Source organism: Cebus imitator, unplaced genomic scaffold (assembly GCF_001604975.1).
Source record: "Cebus imitator isolate Cc_AM_T3 unplaced genomic scaffold, Cebus_imitator-1.0 Scaffold2, whole genome shotgun sequence".
Lineage (NCBI taxonomy): Eukaryota > Metazoa > Chordata > Mammalia > Primates > Cebidae > Cebus > Cebus imitator.
The window spans coordinates 9,440,251-9,461,513 of record NW_016107317.1 but is presented as its reverse complement, the minus strand read 5'-3'; the positions used below and the strand labels follow the sequence as shown (position 1 = coordinate 9,461,513).

General features: G+C 53.0%; 2 protein-coding genes across 4 annotated transcripts in view; one reads left to right on the top strand and one right to left on the bottom strand.

The window, feature by feature from the left end:
• Positions 1 to 3,903: 3,903 nt before the first annotated feature.
• Positions 3,904 to 19,006, top strand: SLC48A1 (solute carrier family 48 member 1). 2 transcript variants are annotated; one of them, XM_037738705.1, is made up of 3 exons: positions 3,904 to 4,090; positions 16,367 to 16,534; positions 17,501 to 19,006. In XM_037738705.1, exons 1-3 carry the CDS (start codon positions 3,919 to 3,921, stop codon positions 17,635 to 17,637), a joined length of 477 nt encoding a protein of 158 aa, XP_037594633.1. In that variant the 5' UTR covers positions 3,904 to 3,918; the 3' UTR covers positions 17,638 to 19,006. The 2 variants fall into 2 exon arrangements, with proteins under 2 accessions (XP_037594633.1, XP_017384916.1); XM_017529427.2 differs by lacking the exon at positions 3,904 to 4,090 and adding an exon at positions 10,797 to 11,074.
• A 1,035-nt stretch (positions 19,007 to 20,041) lies between these two features.
• Positions 20,042 to 21,263, bottom strand: part of HDAC7 (histone deacetylase 7) — a 37,333-nt gene continuing 36,111 nt past the window's right edge. For both annotated transcript variants that reach the window (XM_017529388.2, XM_017529396.2), the window contains one exon: positions 20,042 to 21,195. In XM_017529388.2, coding sequence (XP_017384877.1) covers positions 21,150 to 21,195 — 46 coding nt within the window. In that variant the 3' untranslated portion in view covers positions 20,042 to 21,149. The remainder of the gene's footprint in view (positions 21,196 to 21,263) is intronic.

Sequence of the window (21,263 nt, the reverse complement as noted above, 5' to 3'; positions counted from 1 at the left end):
AGGACCTTGGCCTGCGCCCGGCCCTCCCACAGCACCCCTAGGAGTCAACCTTGGCTATGGTTGGTCAACAGTGCGAAGAGATTGAGCAGCGAGCCAGTTACCCTCCTCTGGACTCTACCTCCAGGCTCTGCATGGCTTAAGGCCCTCTGACTCTTGCCCAGGCTCCATCCCCCAAGGGCGGTTCCAGTTCAGTTCCTCCATCTCCTCCCTGCCCATTCCTGGGGTAGGGGGACAGGCAGGGGCAGGGAGCTGGAACGTTGATGGGTGCCAAGCCAAACCTTCCTAGGACTAACAGGTCACAACCAGTCACTCATGAGCCGCTTATGAAAGTGATGGGAGGGAGAGGAGGGATGGGCTCCTGCTTCCTCTAGGAGGGCAATGTGGGCAAGCTGGGACTCACAGTCAGGACTGGGACCTGCATGAAGTTGCAGAGGCGAAAGCAGGAGCTCCACACTCTCCTGGAGGCACATTCCTCTGGCTGGTGCTCAAGCTACCCGTGCATGGCAGAGACAAGGAAATAGTCGTCGAACAGACCTGTGGTGGTGATGCTGGGGTGGAGGGCAGGGACAGGGTGGGAGAAGCCAGAAGAGCAGGAGAAGACAGGCAGGGCTGGAGATGCCCCTGGAGGGAAGGGCAGCGGCCTGCCTCCTGGCAAATTTACTGTTACATGAATGTACAGAAATGAGTAACTGCTTTCTCCCCCCCAATTCTGCTTCTCAAGGGGTGTTTGTGTGCTTGTGTGTGGGGTGTGTGTGTGTGTCCTGTGTGGGTCCCAGGAGGCACTTCATGTGACCTTGAGTGATCAGTGTTCTACAATGCCTGCCCCATTCCAGTTGTGGCCACTTTCCCTAAGAGTCACTTTTCTCCCTACCCCTGTATTCTGTTCTGGGGCTGAACACCCACACGACCTACTGCCCCCCACCCCTCCCCTCTTTCCAACTTTCCCAGCCTTCCCAAAACCCTTGTCTTAAGTGCTCCCATCTTCCAACTCATCCTGGACCCACGGCCTCTGTTCAGAACTCAAACCCTGTGCCCACTTTGTCCTTTTCTTTCAGAGTCTTGGCAGGTGTGACTGCAGGAGCCTGAGAGGGGTCCTAGGAGGGCCCTGGCCCTTGCTCAGGAGATGCCCACTTCTGTCTCCCAGGCCCAGTCAGTCAGGCTGGGTCCAGAGCACTGGCTGGGGGCAGGGGGAGGATGTGGGTAACCAGGAAAGCAGGCTAGGGCTAAGGTCCCCTTCCCAGCATCAGAGCAGAGCCATCCCACCCCCAAATCCCACTCTGGAAGTGTTGGGGTCAGAGAGGAAACCAAAGAGGCCGAAGTTTTCCTGGCATCAGATCCACTGCCTATTTCCTCCCTTCAGAGAGAACCTGGTAAGAAATTAGGGGAGGGCAAAAAGACGGGGCTTTGGAGAGAGAAAGAGAAAAATGGGGTCCAGAGAGGGAAACAGAAAAGTGGGAGTCCAGAGAAGGAAACAGAAGTAAGGGAAAGCCTGCAGTTGTGCCTGACAGGGAGCACAGACCCCCCTCAGGCCTCTCAGGGATAGGGAGGCAGCCCCACTGTTCTGCCTTCCCGCCCCTCAGTCTCAGCCCCTCCTGCTCTAGCCACTTTGCCTGCTTTGCCTCTAGTGGAAGTGGGGAGCCTGGTCCACCTAACCACACTGCAGGGCTGGCCCAAATCCTGACTTAATCTCCCCAACTGCTTCAGTTCTCCCCAGGCCCAGCCTCCTTGAGTGTCAGCTGAGGGTGCCTGCTGGGCCCTGGGAGCCAGGCAAAGTGGCAGCTTCTGGCCTGTCACTGCCCCCGAGTCTGGCTCTGTGCCTGCCTCAGGGCCTAGCCTGTGTCAGCCTTCCCCATGCAGAGCTTCATTTCCGCACCACAGGCCTGGCACTCACCACACTGAAATCAAAGCATTGCTCCATCCTCAGGGAGAATGTAAGCTGCCAGAGGGTGAGAGCCTCTCTGTTGTGCTCAAGGATGCTTGCCTTGGGTGGTCAGTGCCTTGTACATAGAAGGCCCTCAGGAGACGTTTCCTGCATTAATAATAAACAGGTTTCCCCTGCTCCTGCTATGGCTCTTTCCTACCTCCCTCTTAGCTTCCCCAGATCTGTCTTTCCCTCCTGGGGCCTGTCCACCCAGTTCTTGACCAATTCCCATTCCTCATGCTGTCTCAGTCCATCTCTTGTCCATTTCTTCCTCCTCCAGGAAGTGTCATGATATGTGGCCACTCGAGTCTCTCTAGGGTGCCATTCATGGACCCCCTGGTCTGGACTAAGCACAGGTGACAACCTTTATTTTATTTTATTTTATTTTATTTTTTTGAGACAGAGTCTTGCTATGTCACCAGACTGGAGTGCAGTGGCGAGATGTTAGCTCACGGCAACCTCTGCCTCCTGGGTTCAAGCAGTTCCCCTGCCTCAGCCTCCCAAGTAGCTGGGACTATAGGCAGGTGCCACTATACCCAGCTAATTTTTTGTATTTTATAGAGATGGGATTTCACCGTGTTGGCCAGGATGGTCTCCATCTACTGACCTTGTGATCCGCCCACCTCAGCCTCCCAACATGCTGGGATTACAAGTGTGAACCACTGGGCCCGGCAGACAACCTTATTTCTAGTCTTTTACTTCACCCAGTGCCCATGCAGCTGGACTAGAGGGGGACCCACATGCACTGATGAAAGCTCCATGGTGACTTTCTCATTCATTAAAGCCAGTTCTCAAACTCAAATCTAAAGGGCAAATATTGATGAACGCCTCTGCCAGGCTTTTCCCTCGGGGAGGAGCTAATGCCCTCCCCTCCTGCCCTCAAGGCTTATTCTTCTCTCACTCCTCACAGTGCTGCAACCTGCCTTTCTCCAGCCTCTGGCAGCTTCCAAGAAGTCAAGGAAGTAATCAGCCCCATTTGCCTCCATGCCCGAGTCTCTGTGGAGGTGACCTGCAGCCTTTCTCCACCCCACCCTCCCATCCAGCAACGGCTCGCTCGGAAAAAAGGGAAAGAGAACCAGAGCAGGTACCTGTGATGGAGGTTGCTGGAGAACACCAGGAGACAGCAGCAGGCCTGGGCCCAGCTCCCTCACGCTGCTCTCCCCAGGCAGCTGTGACTGTGATCCCCCTCCCCTTCCCCGACCCCCCAGGCCACCTGCCTCTGATGCTTTTTTAGCTCCTGAGCTCAAAGACCTGCTGTTTCATCCTATCCTCCGCACAGACCTCTAGGCTGTCAGTGGGCAGGCAGAGGAAGTGAGGTCTCAGCGAGAAGCCAGACTGAGCGGTTTCACTCTAGCCCTGAGAATTCAGGAGAACCCCTTCTAAAGGGGCAGAAGGTAGCCCTAGCCCTGGGGAGCAGCATTTGGGGGTCGAAGGTGACCCCTGAATTTGAGTCCTTCCTGCAACCTCAAAGCTAGAATGCATGGTGATGGGGCCAGCTCCTCCCTGGAGCCAGCCACCTGCTGCTGCTGTCTAGGACAGCCCTTTCTGCCCTGTGGTCTATAAGCCTGACCTCAGGAGGAAGGCAAAGCTGCAGGAGGTGGGCCTGGGTGGGTAGGATGGGGAGAGGAAAGGAATCTACCTCTGTGTCAGGCACAGCCTCCGGTTGCCACAGCCAGAGCCCTCAACTGTGAACTCCACAAGGGCTGGGGGTGGGCAAGGGGACCACATAAGTCCTGGGGGGAATCTTGTGGAACTCACTACCTATGTACACAAGCTGCTAGCCCAACCTGCAAAGCTGTCTGAAGGCACAAGGTTGGGGGAGGCTGCCCCCTAGAGCCAGGTTCAAAGAATTCTTTATGGACATTCGGCCGTGCTTTTCTTTGTGTATTGAATGAATATTTATCGAGTTCCTACCTAGGCACCTGGTATTATACTAAGCACTGGGAATACAGAAGTGATCAAGGCAGGCATAAAGTGAGTAACTATTAGTTTGCCCTATGTTGAGGGGCTTTCTGGGATGTGGAACTTTTTGTGGTAAAACTGGAAAAGTTCCTGGTAAATCAGAACGAGTAAATCACCCTGAGATAAGCCCCTGCCTTCCTGGAGATTATATTCCAATAGAGACAGCAGGAGTAGGGGTGGAAAGGACAAATACAATTTCTTGTCATGGTAAGTGCTGTGGAGGAAACAAAACAGAGCAAAGAACCCTCTGAGGAGGTAATTTTTTTTTTTAAGGGAGTCTTGCTTTGTCACCAAGGCTGGAGTGCAGTGGCGACAAAGCAAGACTCCTGCCCTCTGCACAGACCTCTAGGCTGTCAGTGGGCAGGCAGAGGAAGTGAGATCTCAGCAAGAAGCCAGACTCCTCTCTGAGATTGCAGTGAGCTATCTCAGTTCACTGCAGCCTCCACCTCCCAGGTTCAAGCCATTCTCCTGCCTCAGCCTCTGGAGTAGCTGGGATTACAGACACACGCCACCACGCCCAGCTAATTTTTGTATTTTTAGTAGAGATGGGGTTTTACCATGTTGGCCCGGCTGGTCTTGAACTCCTGACCTCAGGTGATCCTCCCACCTTGGCCTCCCAAAGTGCTGGGATTATAGGGGTGAGCCACGGCACCCAGCCGTGGAGGTAACATTTGAGCTGAGACTTGAATGATGAGAGATCAATCTTATAAACACTCAGAGAATAGTTTTCCGGGCACAAAGCATAAAAAACCTGGAACAGGAACATGTGTGGCACGTTTGAGAAAAAGAAAGAAGGCCAATGTGTCTGAAGTGAAATGAGCAAGGGTGAGTAAGGCTGGTTGGAATTGACAAAACCCTTATCAAAGATTTGGAGGCTATTGGAGTGATTGAAGCAGGGGAGTACCGTATTCTGGTTGTTATTTTTATCTATTTATTTAAAAAAATTTTTTCTTCTTGAGACGGAGTCTCATTCTGTCACCCAGGCTGGAGTGCCGTGGTGTGCTCTCGGCTCACTGCAACCTCCACTTCCCAGGTTTAAGTGATTCTCCTGCCTCAGCCTCCTGAGTAGCTGGGATTGCAGGCGTGTGCCACCACACCTGGCTAATTTTTGTATTTTTAGTAGAGATGGGTTTTCACCATGTTGGCTAGGCTGGCCTCGAGCTCCTGACCTCAAGTGATTCACCCACCTTGGCCTACCGAAGTGCTGGGATTACAGCTGTGAGCCACTGCACCCAGCCATGGTTATTATTTTTAAAAGATTGCTCCAGCTTCTGGGTGGAGAGTAGATCAGAGGGGAAAGAATGAACAGAGGAGGACCAGTTAGGAGGCTGCTGCAGGTACGCAGGTGGAGATGATGGTGGCTGGACTAGGGTGGCAGAGGGAATGGGGAGAGAGGACAAGGCAAACCCAACTGTATTTTATAATGAATGCATTTGATGTAGGAGCGAAGAACAGGGGGGACTCAGAGATAACACCTAGGTTTGGATCTGAGCCACAGTAAACAAGGACATGCCCCAGGGACATCAGAGGTCTCTCTGCATGGGGATTAAGAAGAGAGGAGGAAGCCCTGACATGTCCAATAAATTCATTCATCTGGAAGATGGCTCAGTAGGTGTATCCCTGATCTAGCATTGTGGGAGAAGATACGTTTGGAATGTGCCTTTTTCGGGGAGTGAGAAAGGAATGTCAGCAGGCAGGATGTCTGCAGATGGGGAGTTAGAAATCTGTCTTAGTATTGGTGGGACCCAGTTCAAAAGAGACTTCAGAGGGATTGATGGTTTAGACGGGTCATCTGTATAGGACCTGTTTAGATGACCGTCATGGAATGAGGGACGATGTAAGAGGGTAATAAGGTTACCTGTAACAAACAACTGAGCTGTAACAAAGCCACTGAGATTTCTCACTCATCTTGTATAGTCCAGTGAGGGTCTAGGGACCAGGGGTAGCTCTGCTCCATTTGTTCATTCAAGGATCTAGGTCCTTTCCATTATGTGGTATTGCTATATATGGCCTCTAAAATCATCACAGAATGGGAAGAGGGAATGCAGGGTGTATGGGAGATTTTTTAATGGCACACATTGCTTCTGCCTTCATTCCAGTGTTCAGAAATTGATCCCATGGCATCCGCTTAACTACAAGAAGCTGGGAAGTGTAGTTCTAATTCGGAAGGTCCTGTGCCCAGAAAGAGACATATAAATGTTGGCGTGTGTTGCCGATTCATTAGAAGTTTCTGCCACAGGCAGGGAGAATGGCTGTGCCTCTTGTAGAGGTCGAAGTGGTGTCCGTCCTGGACTGGGATGGGAGTGTGCTCTCTGAGAATGCCTTGAAGGAAGCTGATATGAGAAGACGTGTGTGTGGTGCACACCCGTGTGCTTTGTGGCTCAACAATCATTCCATTCTTTCCCATTCTCAAGGTCTTTCACTGGATAAGATCTTAATTCCTTTGTACCTTATCACCGAAATAATCTTGTGAATGTTTTGTCCTCTACTCTTTTCCCTCATCAAATCTAACTGCATATTACGGTCTAATCTTCCTAAGACTTGGCTTATTTCATGCAATCCCTGTTCAATAATAACAACAATATCAACAACAGCAGCAGTAATTTGTTGAATTACTATATTGAGCACTTTGACTGTAGTATCTCAATATCTCAACCTTTGCAATGAGCCTGTGATGTATCAGCATCATTCCCTGTGTACAGGTGGAGCGGCAGGAGTCCTGAGAGGTTCTAGCTGTTTAACACAGTAGCCACTAGTCATGTGCAGCTATTTAATTAAATTAAATCTAGATTAATTTAAATTACTTTAAACTAATTTAAATGAAATACAATAAAAAATTCAGTTCTGCCATCACACTAGTCACATATCAAGTATTCAATAGCCACCTGTGATTAGTGGCCACCATTGTGGAGGGTACAGATGTGGACTGTTTTCTTCCAGGCAGAAAGCCGATTGGATTGGGCAGCTGTGCGTTAGGGGCACTTGCCCAGGGTCACAGCAAATGGTGAAGCCGGGCCTCTCGCCCTACCTGAGTCTGCCACTCTGCAGGAGCTCTTTATTGCTTCCACAATTTTAAAAACGCTGGAGCCTGGCCTTAGCCTTCTACAACCTGGGCCAGTACTACTATTACATAATTATTTCTCTTTCTTTTCTTGCACAATCTCACCTTCCAGCACAGCAAGCTTGCTCACTGCTCTCCCACACTCCTAATGTGTCCACTCATAATATTTGTGCTCTCCTCCTCTGTCTGCTCAGCTAATGAATTCTCCCCTGATCTTTAGGTTCAGATAGCCGAAATAGCTCTTGAAGCAGTTTTGTCTCTTCCATTCTCACTGCTTCCGCCTGAACCAACTCTGAAGCCTCTCATCGTCTCTTGCCATGGCAACCTTCTGCTGCTACTAATTCTACTTCCTGACATTTATTGAGAACCTACCGTGTGCTAGGCACTCTTCCAACCAGTCCTCACAACACTTGGAAGTAGGTATTACCGCAGACTCCATTTTAAAGACATGGTAATTAAAGCACTGTGGAGTGAAATTTGTCCAACTCATCTCTCTGCCTCTAGTCTTTCACAGGCAGTTCGCCTTCACTCTATTACTCTTGCCATAGTTCTAAAACACAGAATTGTAACTTCTCTCCCCCAGCCCCGGGGCAGGGGAACAGCCTTCTTAACAGAGTATGCAAGGCCCTTTATGTCCAGAACCTTTCTAACCTCCAAACCCGCTACTCTACCTTCAAACTTGACATTCCAGGCACAAACGACTTACAGTCTCCCAAAGCCGCCACGTTATTTCTTCCCTCTGGGCCATCACACATGCGGTTCCCACTGCCTGGAACGCCCCGTCCATCCCGGCCAGCTCTGAAGCCATCCATGGCAATGCACTCCCGACCACCCAGCTTGCTCCCTCCTCCACAGGAAGAGCACTTACTCCCCACCAGCAGCTCCTAAAGGAGGGCTGGTGCTGAGCTCACAGCCTTAACATCACTTCTCATTAAAATACACACTCCAAGATTCAAATTTTAATAGGCAGGGGTGGGGTTGGTTTTTTTATTTTTTATTTTTAAAGAAGCTCCTAGGTTATTCTAGAGTGAGGTAAATGTGCTTAACACTGGTTTACATCCCTTGTTTGGCAATTCAGCACACCCTGTCTAGATTCCTCGTGTATAATTGCTTTTGTTCTTATTTTATTCTTACCTTCATTCACTCACACTCATCTATTCAACAAACATTTATTTATTTATTTATTTATTTATTTATTTATTTATTTATTTATTTTTTGAGACGGAGTTCCGCTGTTGTTGCCCAGACTGGAGTGCAATGGCACGATCTCGGCTCACTGCAACCTCCGCCTCCTGGGTTCAAGCAGTTCTCCTGCCTCAGCCTCCCGAGTAGCTGGGACTACAGGCACGCACCATCGTGCCCAGCTAATTTTTGTATTTTTAGTAGAGACGAGGTTTCACCTTGTTGACCAGGATGGTCTCGATCTCTTGACCTCGTGATCCACCCGCCTCAGCCTCCCAAAGTGCTGGGATTACAGGCTTGAGCCACCGCGCCCGGCCTCAACAAACATTTATTAAGTGGTTATTATATGCCAGACACCCTTTTAGGTGTTGGTGTGAACAAAACTGGCACTGTCCCTGCTCATGAAGTTTATGTTCCAGAGGGGGTGTGGTGGTGGGATAACGGCCCCCAAAGATGTCCACAACCTCATCCCAGCACCTGTGAATATGTCACCTTCCACGGCAAAGGGATTTATTTTGTTGACATGATGAAGTTCAGGATCTTGAGATGGGAGGTTATCCTGGACTATCCCTCAATCACAGGGGTCCTTACAAGGGAAAAGCAGGGAGTTAAGGGACGTGGGTAGCCTTTGCTCTAGAAGCTGGAAAAAGTGGCTGAGCACGGTGGGCTCATTGCCTGTAATCCCAGCACTTTGGGAGGCCGAGGTGGGCAGATCACCTGAGGTCAGAAGTTTGAGACCAGCCTGGCCAACATGGCAAAACCCTATCTTTACTAAAAATACAAAAATTAGCCGGACATGTGGTGGAAGCCTGTAATCCCAACTCCTCTGGAGGCTGAGGCAGGAGAACTGCCAGAACCCAGGAAGGCGGAGATTGCAGTGAGCTGAGATCACACCACTGCACTCCAGCCTGGGTGAGAGTGAGACTCCAACTCAAAACAAACAAACAAAACAAAACAAAGAAGCTGGAAAAGGCAACGAAACTGATTTTCCCCTGGAGCCTCCAGAAGCAAGGCAGCCCTGATGTCCCCTTGATTTTAGCCCAGTGAGACCATTATTTGGTCTCCTGACCTACAAAACTGTAAAATAATAAGTTTGTGTTGTTAAGTCAGTACATTTGTGGTAATTTGTTACAGCAGCAAAAACAAAAACAACAACAACGACAAACGTAATGCAAGGGGTATTGGTTGTGTTTTGTGGAGGTTTGTGATGGGCCTCCCCATGTGGATCTCAGTGCTTGTGGCAGAGCCTTGTTATTGTGCTGGGATTTTTCCTTCCAGCTCCCGGCTGGAAGCTGGGCTCACATGGGAGCTCAGTGCACTCCTGCTACAAATCTGTCTCTACCTTAGAGTGGTATGGTTCTGAGGGTCAGGATGATGTTCCAAAAGGGCTTGGGAGGATGAGGCTTGTGAGGATAAACGGAAAGGCGAGGTCAGTTGCAGTGGCTCAGGCCTGTAACTCCAGCACTTTGGGAGGCCAAGGTGGGAAGATAGCTTGAGGCCAGGAATTGGAGACCAGCCTGGGCAGCATAGGGAGACCCCATCTCTACAAAAACTAAATAACAAAAAATATTAGCCACACGTGGTGGCACACACCTGGTCGCTTGGAAGGCTGAAGAGAGAGCATTGCTTAAACCCAGGTGTTGGAGGATGCAGAGCTATGATGGCCCCACTACACTCCAACCTGGGCAACAGAGTGAGACTCTAGAAAAAAAGGCCAAACGCAGTGGTTCATGCGTGTAATCCCTGCACTTTGGGAGGCCAAGGCAGGCGGATTGCCTGAGGTCAGGAGTTCAAGACCAGTCTGGCCAACATGGTGAAAGCCTGTCTCTACTAAAAAATACAAAAAAAAATAGCCAGGCTTGGTGGTGGTGCCTGTAATCCCAGCTACTCCGGAGGCTGAGGCAGGGGAATTGTTTGAACCAGGAAAGTGGAGGTTGCAGTGAGCCAAGATAACAGCATTGCACACCACTGCACTCCAGCCTGGGCGAAAGAGCAAGGGTGTCTCAAAAATACAGATTTTAAAATGTAGGGATTTGTGGGGAGCTGTGTGGGATAGAGTGTTTGCAGTCTGGTGATGGTCACAGGGGTTCTCAGACTTTAGTGTGTGGAGGAATCTTCTGAGACATGATGGGAAGGAACCTGGTTGATAGAGGGATGAGTGGAAGGAATTCTATTCACATATTTATTAAGTTTTACATATTGGCCGGGCGCGGTGGCTCATGTCTGTAATCACAGCACTTTGGGAGGCCGAGTCGGGTGGATTACCTGAGGTCAGGAGTTCTAGGCCAGTCTGACCAACATGCTGAAAGCCCGCGTCTCTAAAAAATAAGAGATTAAAAAAATTTAAAAAGGAAAACAAAAAAAAGTTGTACATATTAATTTTTAACCAGAAATTTAAATGTAAACGAGAATACGCGTTTTGTTCAGAGGTAAAGATCTTTCATCCCCGCGGCTGGCTTGTATAAAGGCATATTCCCAGGCCCTTCCAAGGCCCAACTATGCTGACACGGCGGGTCTGAGGAGGAGCCCAGGAATCCGCCTTTTTAACAGGCATCCCCCAAACGGCCCGACAGCTTCGCAAAGCGGCGGTGGCGTCTGCGGTTCCGGGCGCGGGCGGCCTCCGGCCGGGGAGGGCGCTGTGCCGGCGGCGCGGGGGGCGGGCCGGGGGCGGGGCGCGGGGGGCGGGCCGGGGGCGGGGCGCGGGGCGCCGGCGGCTCCGGCGGCTCCGGCGGCTCCGGCTGGCGGCTCCGGGTCCTGCACCTGTGACTCTCGGCCGCGCTCCTCCCCTCGGCCCGCTCGGCGCTGCAGCCCCATGGCCCCGTCCCGGCTGCAGCTCGGCCTCCGCGCCGCCTACTCCGGCATCAGCTCCGTGGCCGGCTTCTCCATCTTCATCGTCTGGACGGTGGTCTACAGACAGCCGGGGACCGCGGCCATGGGAGGGCTCGCAGGTACCCCGGGCGCGGGGCGGCGTGGGGCGGGTGCGCGGCCGCGGGGCGGGCGTTGCCAGCTGCTCCAGGATGCTCCTCCCGAGCGGCGCTTCCCCGGGGAGCGGGTGGGGTGTTGACTCGAAAATGACGGTTGGCGGCCGAGGCCCCGCGCGGGCCCGGGCTCCTGGGCATTCCTGGGTGCCAACGGCCCGCCGCTGCCTCGGGCACAGACCCGCCGCGCGCGGGGGTTATCGGTCCCGGCACATTGCCTGTCGCCCTCCGCCCAGTTGCCCCACGACAGTGTCCCCTCCGCGCACCCGCGACGCTGGCCCCCTCCTTCCCCCAAACGCACACACGCGCGCGCAGATCCCTGCCCCGCCGGGCAGAGAAGGAAGAAGTGGGAAAGGAAGAGGGCTAGGGGTGGCTGAGGAAGAGCATCTGCCTCCTTCCAGTGCGGACCCCATACCCCGGAGAGCCCTCTACTGAGACCCACCGGGAGGACCGCGCTGGGGATCTCATAGAAACTGGACATTCTCTTTCCACCCACGTCGGTTCCTTTTTGCCACCCATCTTCTGTGGCTCCTCAACCAAGATCTGCCAAACCCCGCAGCCCAGCCGCCCCTTCTGTGCCCAGGGAGTGAGGGGAAGCATCGGCGCGGTAACAGAGGCTCTGGGCTGACCAGTGCTCCTTGCTGTGCACCTTTGGGCATGCAGTTTAACCTCTCTGTGCCATAGAATTGGTATGAAGATGAAAAATATTCTATTTTCTAACATTTTTAGATGCTTTATATGTGTCAGGTACTATCTTAAGCAACCTGCTTCCCTTATTTCATTTAATCCTTACATTAGTCTCACGAAGTAGGCATTATTATTGTGTCCATTTTACAGACAAGGAAACTGAGGTCTGAAGTTAAATAAATTGCTTACCCAATATTACACAGCTAAATGAAATAATATGTGTGGGAAAGGACTTTGGGAAGAAAATACGTGTAAGGATAATACTTTTACACATGATGATCATATTCCATTACTAAAATCCTCTGCCAAGAGAACTCTAAATGGAATAACTAAAAATAACTAATTTACTCACTGCCCCCAGGCTTGCTGAGAGCCATCCCTGGGTAGAGTCACAGCATGAGGCGGGGTTTCTTCCTTAGAAGACGGGCATACATAGCCCCACCCTACACAACGACAGCAAAGCGCTGGGTCACCACGAAGGAGGGTAGGCACCCTGGCTGGGGTGTCCCCTGCCTGCCCAGCTGCCTCACCACCTGTGGGCTCCTGAGGACAACTGGCCCATCTCCCTGCCACTTTTTTGTTTCTTATTGGCCCTGTTGCTTTCCCCTCTGGAAGGTGGTGTCACAGCCCCACCCATTGCCTTGCTAAGACCCAAAGCAAGAGATAGGATGAGGAGGGAGGGCCAGCCCTGGGATCCCAGCTGGGTGTGTTGAGTCCGGCCTGGTGAAAGTGGAGGTGAGCCCTACCTGGCCGTTTGACCCCCACCTGGGCAAGTTTCCTCATCTATTAGGAGTGGGAGGAGATGTCCCTGGATGATGTGTGACTTCCCTCCGGATCTGAATCTTGCAGTTTTGCCCACTCCCTGAATCTTCCATCTCCAACTGTCTACTAGAGGACTGTGGAAAAGGCCTTTCCTACACTCTAGGGAGTTGCCCGGGGTTTCCTTCTGACCCACCTCTACCCTCTCTCCCTCCCCACAGGCTTCCCTTGGCCTCTGAGGCAGGCCAGCTGTGGAGCTGCCTTCAGAGAGAGGCGCTAGGGCCACAGCCAGCTGAAGTAGGGTCCTGGCATCTCCCTGATGGTCTGATCTTTGACAGTGGCCGTGGAAGAGCCAAAACTGCTTGTTAGTGGTGGTGGATGATGGTGGCAGGGAGAGGGTTGCCAAGCCTGGGCCTCCCACCTTCCCCACCATGAGTGGGTTCCCAGAGGGTCTGTGACGAGTCAGCCTCTTCCTCTTTTGGCAGTAAAGTGTCAGCAGATTTAGTAACTTGTGAGCACCCTACTTCTGACTCAGCATTTTATAGCTCAGAATCTGCTGAGTCACCCAAGGGCAGCCCCAGAGTGTTCCTTCTCCCCTGGGTTGGACCAGGCATAGACTGATTGGGCATGCCAGTTTCTGAAGCAGGGTCATGGAGCCCACTGGGTCTGGTGCGCAGAGTGTTCATGGGTGGGGACACCCTCTCCCATCCTGATGAGTATCCTGGAAGAAGTGGCTTTGGAGAAAGGCAGTTGCAGAAGCAAGGCTGGTTTTCCTGGGGAGGTGGGCAGGTGTGGGTTGGATCTACCTGGTGTGACTTTGCTGTGGGAACCCTGGGGTAACACATAGACTCTTGCTCTAGGTTTAGTAGACTAAGGAAAGAGAAAAAGAAAAGTTGCTCCAGGAGTCTAAACAGCTCTATATTTTTCCCACGTGAGGTGTGAGCAAGAGCTCTGGGGCCCCAGGACTGTCTTCCTTCTAGGCAAGAGCAGAGGGCCTGACCTCAGCCCAGTGTTCCTCTTGTCTGCGTTTACCCTGTAGGATCTCCTGGGTATCTCCTGTCTCCTCACCTCCAGCGCAGCCACTGGGGTTGCTTTCACCGCCCTACCCTGTGCCTTCCTTGCCCTTAGCTTACTTATCGGCTGTGAGTCCAGAGGCCGAGCAAGGGCTCTGCTCCTTGAAACAGGTGGGGTGGAACAATGGTGTGGTCTGGTGAGCTTGTGGCCAGGTGCAGCTGGGGACCTGTTCGTTCCACCTGTTCGTTGCAAACCAGGCTTCCTGGAATACCCAAGTATGCTAGGGAAGGATACTAGGGAGGGACATTGCCTCCTGCCTGATGTTTGGAAGGGGACCAGGGAGGAGGCTCTACCTCCTTCAGTGACCCATTTGGGTAAGGCTAGTGGACAGCTCCCTTCCCAGGAGGGTGGTGGGAGCCAGGGCGGGTGGGATCAGGCCTGCCTCCAAAGTTGATGTGTGTTTTTCTGGAGGGGAGGCCTCTGTGCAGGGCCTGGAGCAGGGCTGAGGAAAGGTGAGAGGTGGGTAAAGTATGCCTGCTTATTAACAAACAACAGGGTCTGAAACACCCCAATGCCTGTCTTCCTCTCCCTCCTGCCCTTAGCCCTCCTTGGTATGTGCGTGTATATGGGGGTGGGAGTTTTGGGGAACTACTCGATCGTGACCAGTGGACTAAGATGGCATCTTCATGGGCCCCTATTTCAGCATTTCCTAACCCAGAAACTGCTGAGTCACAGAGGATTTGTTCTGACCTTATTTTTCTCCTAAGCTGGCTTCTAGAATCTTTGAGTAGGAAAGGATCTTAGAGCTCAACTTCCCCAATCCCTCTGTGGCACGAGGAGACACGGCAAGCAGACCTGTTCCAGACAGGTGCCCATCAGACTATTCCTTGAGTGTGCTCAGTGATAGCAAGCCTTGTTCCCAGGGCCCTTTAAGAAACCAAACAGCTCCCTCAAATGAAAACATGGGATGCCTGTGAGGAGTGGGAGGGACTTCTGGGGAAGGTGGCTGGTATAAAATCCAGATCTTGTAGGATGTAAGAGGAAGCGGTGGGATGATTGTCCTGTCCACCTCTGACCCACTCCAGCATCCAGACTAGGACCACCCGGATCTCAGTGGGTGGGGGACCCAGGCCTCCAACTCCTGAAGAAGGGTGGAGGTGGGCAGGGGCACAGCTAGGAGAGTGTTTGGAGGATCAAACAGTGGCAGGGGCTGGGGGAAGCGGCAGGCTTGGTAGGCCTCCGCCCTCACTAGGGTGGAACCCTGAGCCCACCCATTTTTAGATGTGGAAACACCAAGGCTTTGGGACACAGCAGTGCCAGGCTCCCATTTTCTTTGCTTGGAGTCTCATGAATTTTTGTTCCTCACTGGACTGCCTGGGGACAGCCGAACTGGGACAGCCTCTGAGCTGGACTAGCTTCCCCTTGCCTTTTCCCCCTTTAAAAAAGTTATGAAATATTTTAGACATATAAAAAAGGATGGACGGTTTTACAAATACCCTTATACACATCACCCAGCTTAAGAAAACAGCATAGATAAAATAGTATACCTTCCCCACCCAGCCTAAGAAACAAAATAGCATAGATTTCCTCAAAGCACTGCCCTGCCCCACCACCCCATCAACTTCCCTTCCTTGTCTCCATTGCCAGAGAGAACCACTTTCCCCAACCAGATGCTTATCCTTCCTATGCACATTTGGTAAGTACTCTGCATGGTGTGTGTGCAGCCGCCTTTTGGAAAGGCCTCCCAACTCCTAGGATGCGGCAGCCTGAGTGGCCCATACCCTGTAGCCCAGCCGGCTGCGAGCCTGCAGCTGGCTCTGCCTCTTTCCTCATTCTTCCCTTGCTGGGACCCGCCACCCTGCCCGGAACCTTGCCAATGGAGTTGATATTTGTTCCACTCTTTGGGCTGCACCAGCAGGCACTGCCTGGCACAGAGGGTTGTTTTGTTTTGTATTGTATTGTATCAGCCGGGTAGCAGCTGGCATCCTAGGGGAAGTGCCCACCCAGGCGCAGAGGCCAGGCCCAGGAAAAGCTGGGGCAGGCGGGGGGATGGGGGGCGTGGCGTGCTGTGCCATTGCCACAAAATGGAGGGAGTAGCATGAGGTCTGGCCAAGAACAAGAAGGCCACTCAGGGGCTGGGTGACCCTGGGGTCTTCATGACTGGACCTCCCCATCCTGCAAGACCAACTCTGGCAGTTTGGAAAGAGCCCTGCCGCTCAAGAGCTTGGCTGCAGGCCTTGTGACCAGGTGGAGGAGGAGCATGGGGCAGGAGCAATGGCTTCCCTGCTCTGTGGCTCTCAGGGTAGACTGGCAAGTCCCCAGAAAGCAGGCTGGGCTGTAAAGGCTCAGACTTTCTGGTTCTCAGGATCCCTTTATTCTTTTGAAAAGTAGTGAAACTCCACGCAAATTTTATATATGTGAGTTATAGCTATTGATATATACCATATTAGAATTTAAAAGGGAACATTTTCAGCATTTTAAAGTAATACTAAAATAACATGAATTAACATTTTTGTGAGAGATACTCATGTTTCCCAAAACAAACAAAAAAATGAGAGAGAAGGGTAGAGTTTTGTATTTCTGCAGATTCCTCTAATGTTGGGCTTACTAGCAGGCAGCTCAGTCCCTTACCTGCTTCTGATACCACAGCCACCGAAAGGGAAAACTCCATTCTAGGAGGGAGTGAGTGACTAGACCATATTCTTGGAATACTTGGTCTTCTTATGCAAATAGGCCTGGCCTAGTGGACCTGCAGGGCCCTGGAGCACCTGGGGGATGGGCCCTGATGTGTCTCTCCTGCAGGGGTGCTGGCGCTGTGGGTCCTGGTGACGCACGTGATGTACATGCAGGATTACTGGAGGACCTGGCTCAAGGGGCTGCGCGGCTTCTTCTTCGTGGGCGTCCTCTTCTCAGCCGTCTCCATTGCTGCCTTCTGCACCTTCCTTGTGCTGGCCATCACCCGGCACCAGAGTGAGGGCGGGTCCCAGGGAAAGAGGGCATGGGATGGACAGCGGGGGGGCGGGGGATTTAAGCAGCAGACCCTGGGATTCCCATCCTGGTTCCACAGGTTACTTCCAAAGGGACTGGGTGGATCACTTAACCTCCCTGGGCTCAGGTTTTGTTATGGTTCAAGTAGGTAACACAAGTCCCTACCTCCCAAGTTGGGTGGATTCAATGAAACTGATGTGAAGTCTTTAGCTGTGCATAGCCCATGCAAGCACTTGTGATATTGGTACCCACTAGTCTCTGCCCTGCTCTGGGATGTGAGCGCCCTCTGGTGGCTATGGCAGGAAGTAACCAGAGGCCGTTCTTCCTGGAGTCTGATGCTAAAGCAGGTTGGAAGTGTCCTAGGGTACTTGTCACAAAAGCAGAGTGGATGATACAGACCTGTGATTGGCCAGCCCTTCCCTTCCCTAATCCCCATGGCCTCCTGCCTGAAAAGCCTAGAGTGCTCTAAAACGGTCCCCAACCCCCAGGCCATGGAACAGTAGTGGTCTGTGGCCTGTTAGGAACCAGGCCGCACAGCAGGTGAGGGGTGAGCAACCCTTCGCACCCGAGCTCTGCCTCTTGTCAGGTCAGCGGCGCGTATTAGATTCTCATAGAAGCGCGGACCCTGTGGTGAACTTCGCATGCAAGCGATCTAGATTGTGTGCTCCTGATGATCTAATGTCTGATCTAAGGTGAAACAGTTTCATCCCAAAACCATCCCCTCCAATTTTTCATGGAAAAATTGTGTTCTATGAAACCAGTCCCTGTTGCCAAAAAGATTGGGGACTGCGGCTCTAAACCTTTATTACACCGTCTTTCTGTAGGGTCAGTTCAGCTGCCGGGAGGTTGCAGGGATGTTGAGTGGGGAGGGTGGCCCTGGACTTGTGACTGGTGCAGGGGCCGAGGGCAGGGCCTGCTCAAGTCACTGTCGGTGCTTCTTCCCTGCAGGCCTCACAGACCCCACCAGCTACTACCTCTCCAGCGTCTGGAGCTTCATTTCCTTCAAGTGGGCCTTCCTGCTCAGCCTCTACGCCCACCGCTACCGGGCTGACTTTGCTGACATCAGCATCCTCAGTGATTTCTGACCCAGGGGGTGAGGTCTCTGCACCCTGAGGGGCTTAGGACCTGGACTCAGCCTCTGAGACGTTGGGAGGGGCTACTCCTACCCTCTGGGGGTCCCAGAACTGTGGCAGAGAATACACAGCAGGACCAGCGTGGTCTCCTAGGAAGCTGTCCCACCCATCCCCTTTGGGGGAGACCTGGGTGTGGTAGAGAGGGGATCCTGCCATGTTGCTCCTCATCGGCCTGGACAGAGGGCAGCTTTAGACCTTTTCAAATGGATCTGTTTTCTTTTTTCTTTTTTTTTTTTTTTTTGAGATGGAGTCTCACTCTGTCATCAGGCTGGAGTGCAGCAGCGCAATCTCAGCATCTCGGCTCACTGCAACCTCCACCTTCTGGGTTCAAGCAGTTCTCTCAGCCTCCTGAGTAGCTGGGATTACAGGCACCCACCACTATGCCCGGCTACTTTTTGTATTTTTAGTAGAGATGGGGTTTTGCCATGTTGGCCAGGCTGGTCTTAAACTCCTGACTTCAGGTGATCCACCTGCCTCAGCCCCCCTAAAGTGCTGGGAGTATAGGCGTGAGCCACCGTGCCCAGCCTGGATCTATTTTCTTAGCATGCAGTGAAGAATCTTTGTATGTAAGGCCAGGACAACAAAGTCAAGAGGTCAAGGGGTAGAGCCATGAGGCCTGGACCTATGCTGCAGGCAGGGGCTTTTGTCCCTGCTGCCCTAGGCACTCTCTCCCCAAGGCCAGGGTGGGGACCTGGGGAGGTCAGGTCAGGAATCTCTAGCAGAGACCGCTGAAGCCCCCATCCCATCACTGCTGCGAGCTGGTCTCCCATGAGTGTGCTAGAGCCAGATAGCCATGGCCCCCCACCCATCTCTCACTCACATACACAGGCATCCACACACCCCAGAGAATGACTTCTCAAATGAGGCCAGACTCAGGGTCACAGGGAATGTGCTCCTACCCCTGGAAGTGCTTTGGGGAAGGGGGCAACATGGTAGAGGCTGGAAGGAGCCCCCAAACCTGTGCCCATGCCCCTCCAGCCCTGCGTTTCCACTCTGCCTTCTCAGAGTACCCTCACTGCACGCAGACCACTGGCCAGGAGAGACCTCTCCCACTCCAGCCCCTCCACTGCCCTTCAACTAGAGCTTTCACCTTTTTACATCTCTCTTCTGAAGGACACAAATCTGCTTTTCTGCCCATACACTGGCCCAAGGGCTGACCTCACTCAGGAGGGAAGGGGCAGTTGTCACAAGGATGATTTGATATTAGGCTGCCATTTTACATGGTCTCCCCCTTCCCACCTGATGTGTCCTGCCCCTCAGCTCTTTGCCTTATCTGTGTCACTGTCACTTTAGCAAAAATACAGCGGCCATTTGTATCAGACAGCCTCTGGTGGTTACTTGGGAGGTGGGAATCTTGCGGGGACAGGTGGACATCAGGAGGACTGGGCAGGGAAGGAGTGATAGTGGCAGTTCTCTGGCTACCTGATTAAGCCATTTCCCTAGTTAAATTGTGCCCTGGAGGGCAGGGGACAGGGTCAGTGTCTCTGGGGCCAGAGGCCCTCTCTCTCTGGGCCTTCTGGCATGGGGTAACCACCAGCTCTGCTCTCCTTCTCCAGCTCTTCTCTCTCCAGCACACCCCACCATGGCAAGGATGCCCACAGGCACAGCTACAACCACCCTTGCAGGATTTGGTGTCCACACTTGAGAGTCCAGGCCAGATGGGAAAGGGATTAGCATCTCTTCCCTCACGCCCTGCCTGGCTGCCGGGAGCTTGGGCCAGGTCTATCTAAGGTAATGAGGTGCTCCTCTTCCTGCTGGAAAAACCAGGCCGCCTCAGAACCACAAAGTCAGGTGCTGCCAGCCTGGCGCCTTCCTTTATGCTTAGGCTGGGCGAGCTTGTCCAGGCCTGTGCCTCGCCCCTTCTCTCTTCTAGGTTCAGTGTATGCTTAATCAGGCATGGTGCATCAGAGCAGGAAGGAACCGTCAACAGTGTATACTTCTGGAGGCTTCTACTGATAAACAGAAGCCCCAGAAGATGATTTGACTTACCTGAGCTCCCAGCTGGGACTTAAACCCAAATGTGTCTGAGTCACAGCTCTTTGGGGATGCTGTGGTGAGCTGGGGCTGAGCTCCTGTATTCCCACCCCCCCACCCCACCCCACATCAGGCTGGGCTCTGTGGACTCAGCCCAGGGCTGCCTCCTCCTTGCCACCCCAAAGTGGAACAGCCAAGGTGTGTTCAGAATGGGTTCTTCCTACAGGGCAGGAAGGGCAGAGAGTTAGAGGGGGTGCAGCCCGGACCACTCTGGGCCCTCCTCCGGCACTGAGGCACTGACTCAGACCCACACTGTGCTGTGCCCTGCACACCCACCCGACCGCGTGCTGCTCACTTCTGGGGGGGGCCCTTTCACAGGCACTTTTAAAGCAAATAAAACATTTATTGTTCAGATTTTTTTCCATTTTTTTCCTTTTTACAAAAACATGCATACATACACAGGGTATGGTGGGTCCTAGGAAAGACACTCACACACACGCCTCACTCGCACACGTTCACACACCCTCCTCACTCACGTACACGCTCACACACATTTTCCTTCTTGGTCCCAGGCCTGGACCCCCAAAAGCCTTGAAGACTTTGCCAGAGCAGGCTCCCCTCCTCCATGTCTGTAATCTTCTCTCCCACCACTTCCCCCTCAGCCAGGCTAGTCCTGTATGGGGCAGGAGTCAGAGTGGTGGGGGGGATGCCCCAGAAACAGAGAAGGCTCCTGAAGGGGGAGTGGCTGAGGGGTCCTGGGGGTAAGCTGTGCTTCTGGGAGAGATGAAGGGTTTGGCACCATTGGATCAGGAAGCACAAGACTCCCAGAGCACCCGTCCACTACACCAGGGCATCAACAGGAGGTCCACGTAGGAGGCCTCTGGCAGGGGCAGGACAGATGGAGGGCTGCCGGTCTCGGCTATCAGGGAGCTTCACCTCAGTGCCCGGTGGCCAGGGGAAGCTTCCAGAGTCATCTGAGGAAGCAGGTGAGAAGGACTCCCACTGCACTCAGGGATATGGGACCTCTTGGCTCCCCACTCCCCCGCCAGCCCCTAGAGCCTAGGAAGGGCCACCCGGTCTGAGGCCAAGTTCACATTTCTGTGTGGAGCCTGGGGCTGTGTGCAAAGTCTGGGGTCTGCAGAGCCAGGAATAGTGGTTAAGGGTGAGTCCGACGGAGCCGGAGCCAGTTCTCCTCTGTGCAGTCCTGAGGAATGGGGGCCACAGCCAGGGCCCAGACCCCGGAGGGTAGAATCTGTTCTCGAGAGCACTGCGGGGGCTCACCGCCCAGCCTGCCTCCTCTCAGGGTCCTCTCCAGTCCCCATTCTAGACGCAGGGATTTTGCAGGCTCCCTGGATGACTGTCAAAGCAGGCAGGTTATTCTCTGGTCCCAACTACCTGCCCACAGGATCTCCAAAGACCCAGGAACTGCCACAGGTTAGAAGAGAACAAGGTCCCAAGGGCATGATGGGCAGGCAGATGGTTCCAGAGCCTTAGAGATTCATAGGTTCTTCCTCCTCCACCAGCTGCTCCGAGGGCCTGCAGGGAAGGACAAGGGTGGGATGCTGGAGCGCCAGGGCTGCAGGAAGGGCCTTAGCCCAGCTTCC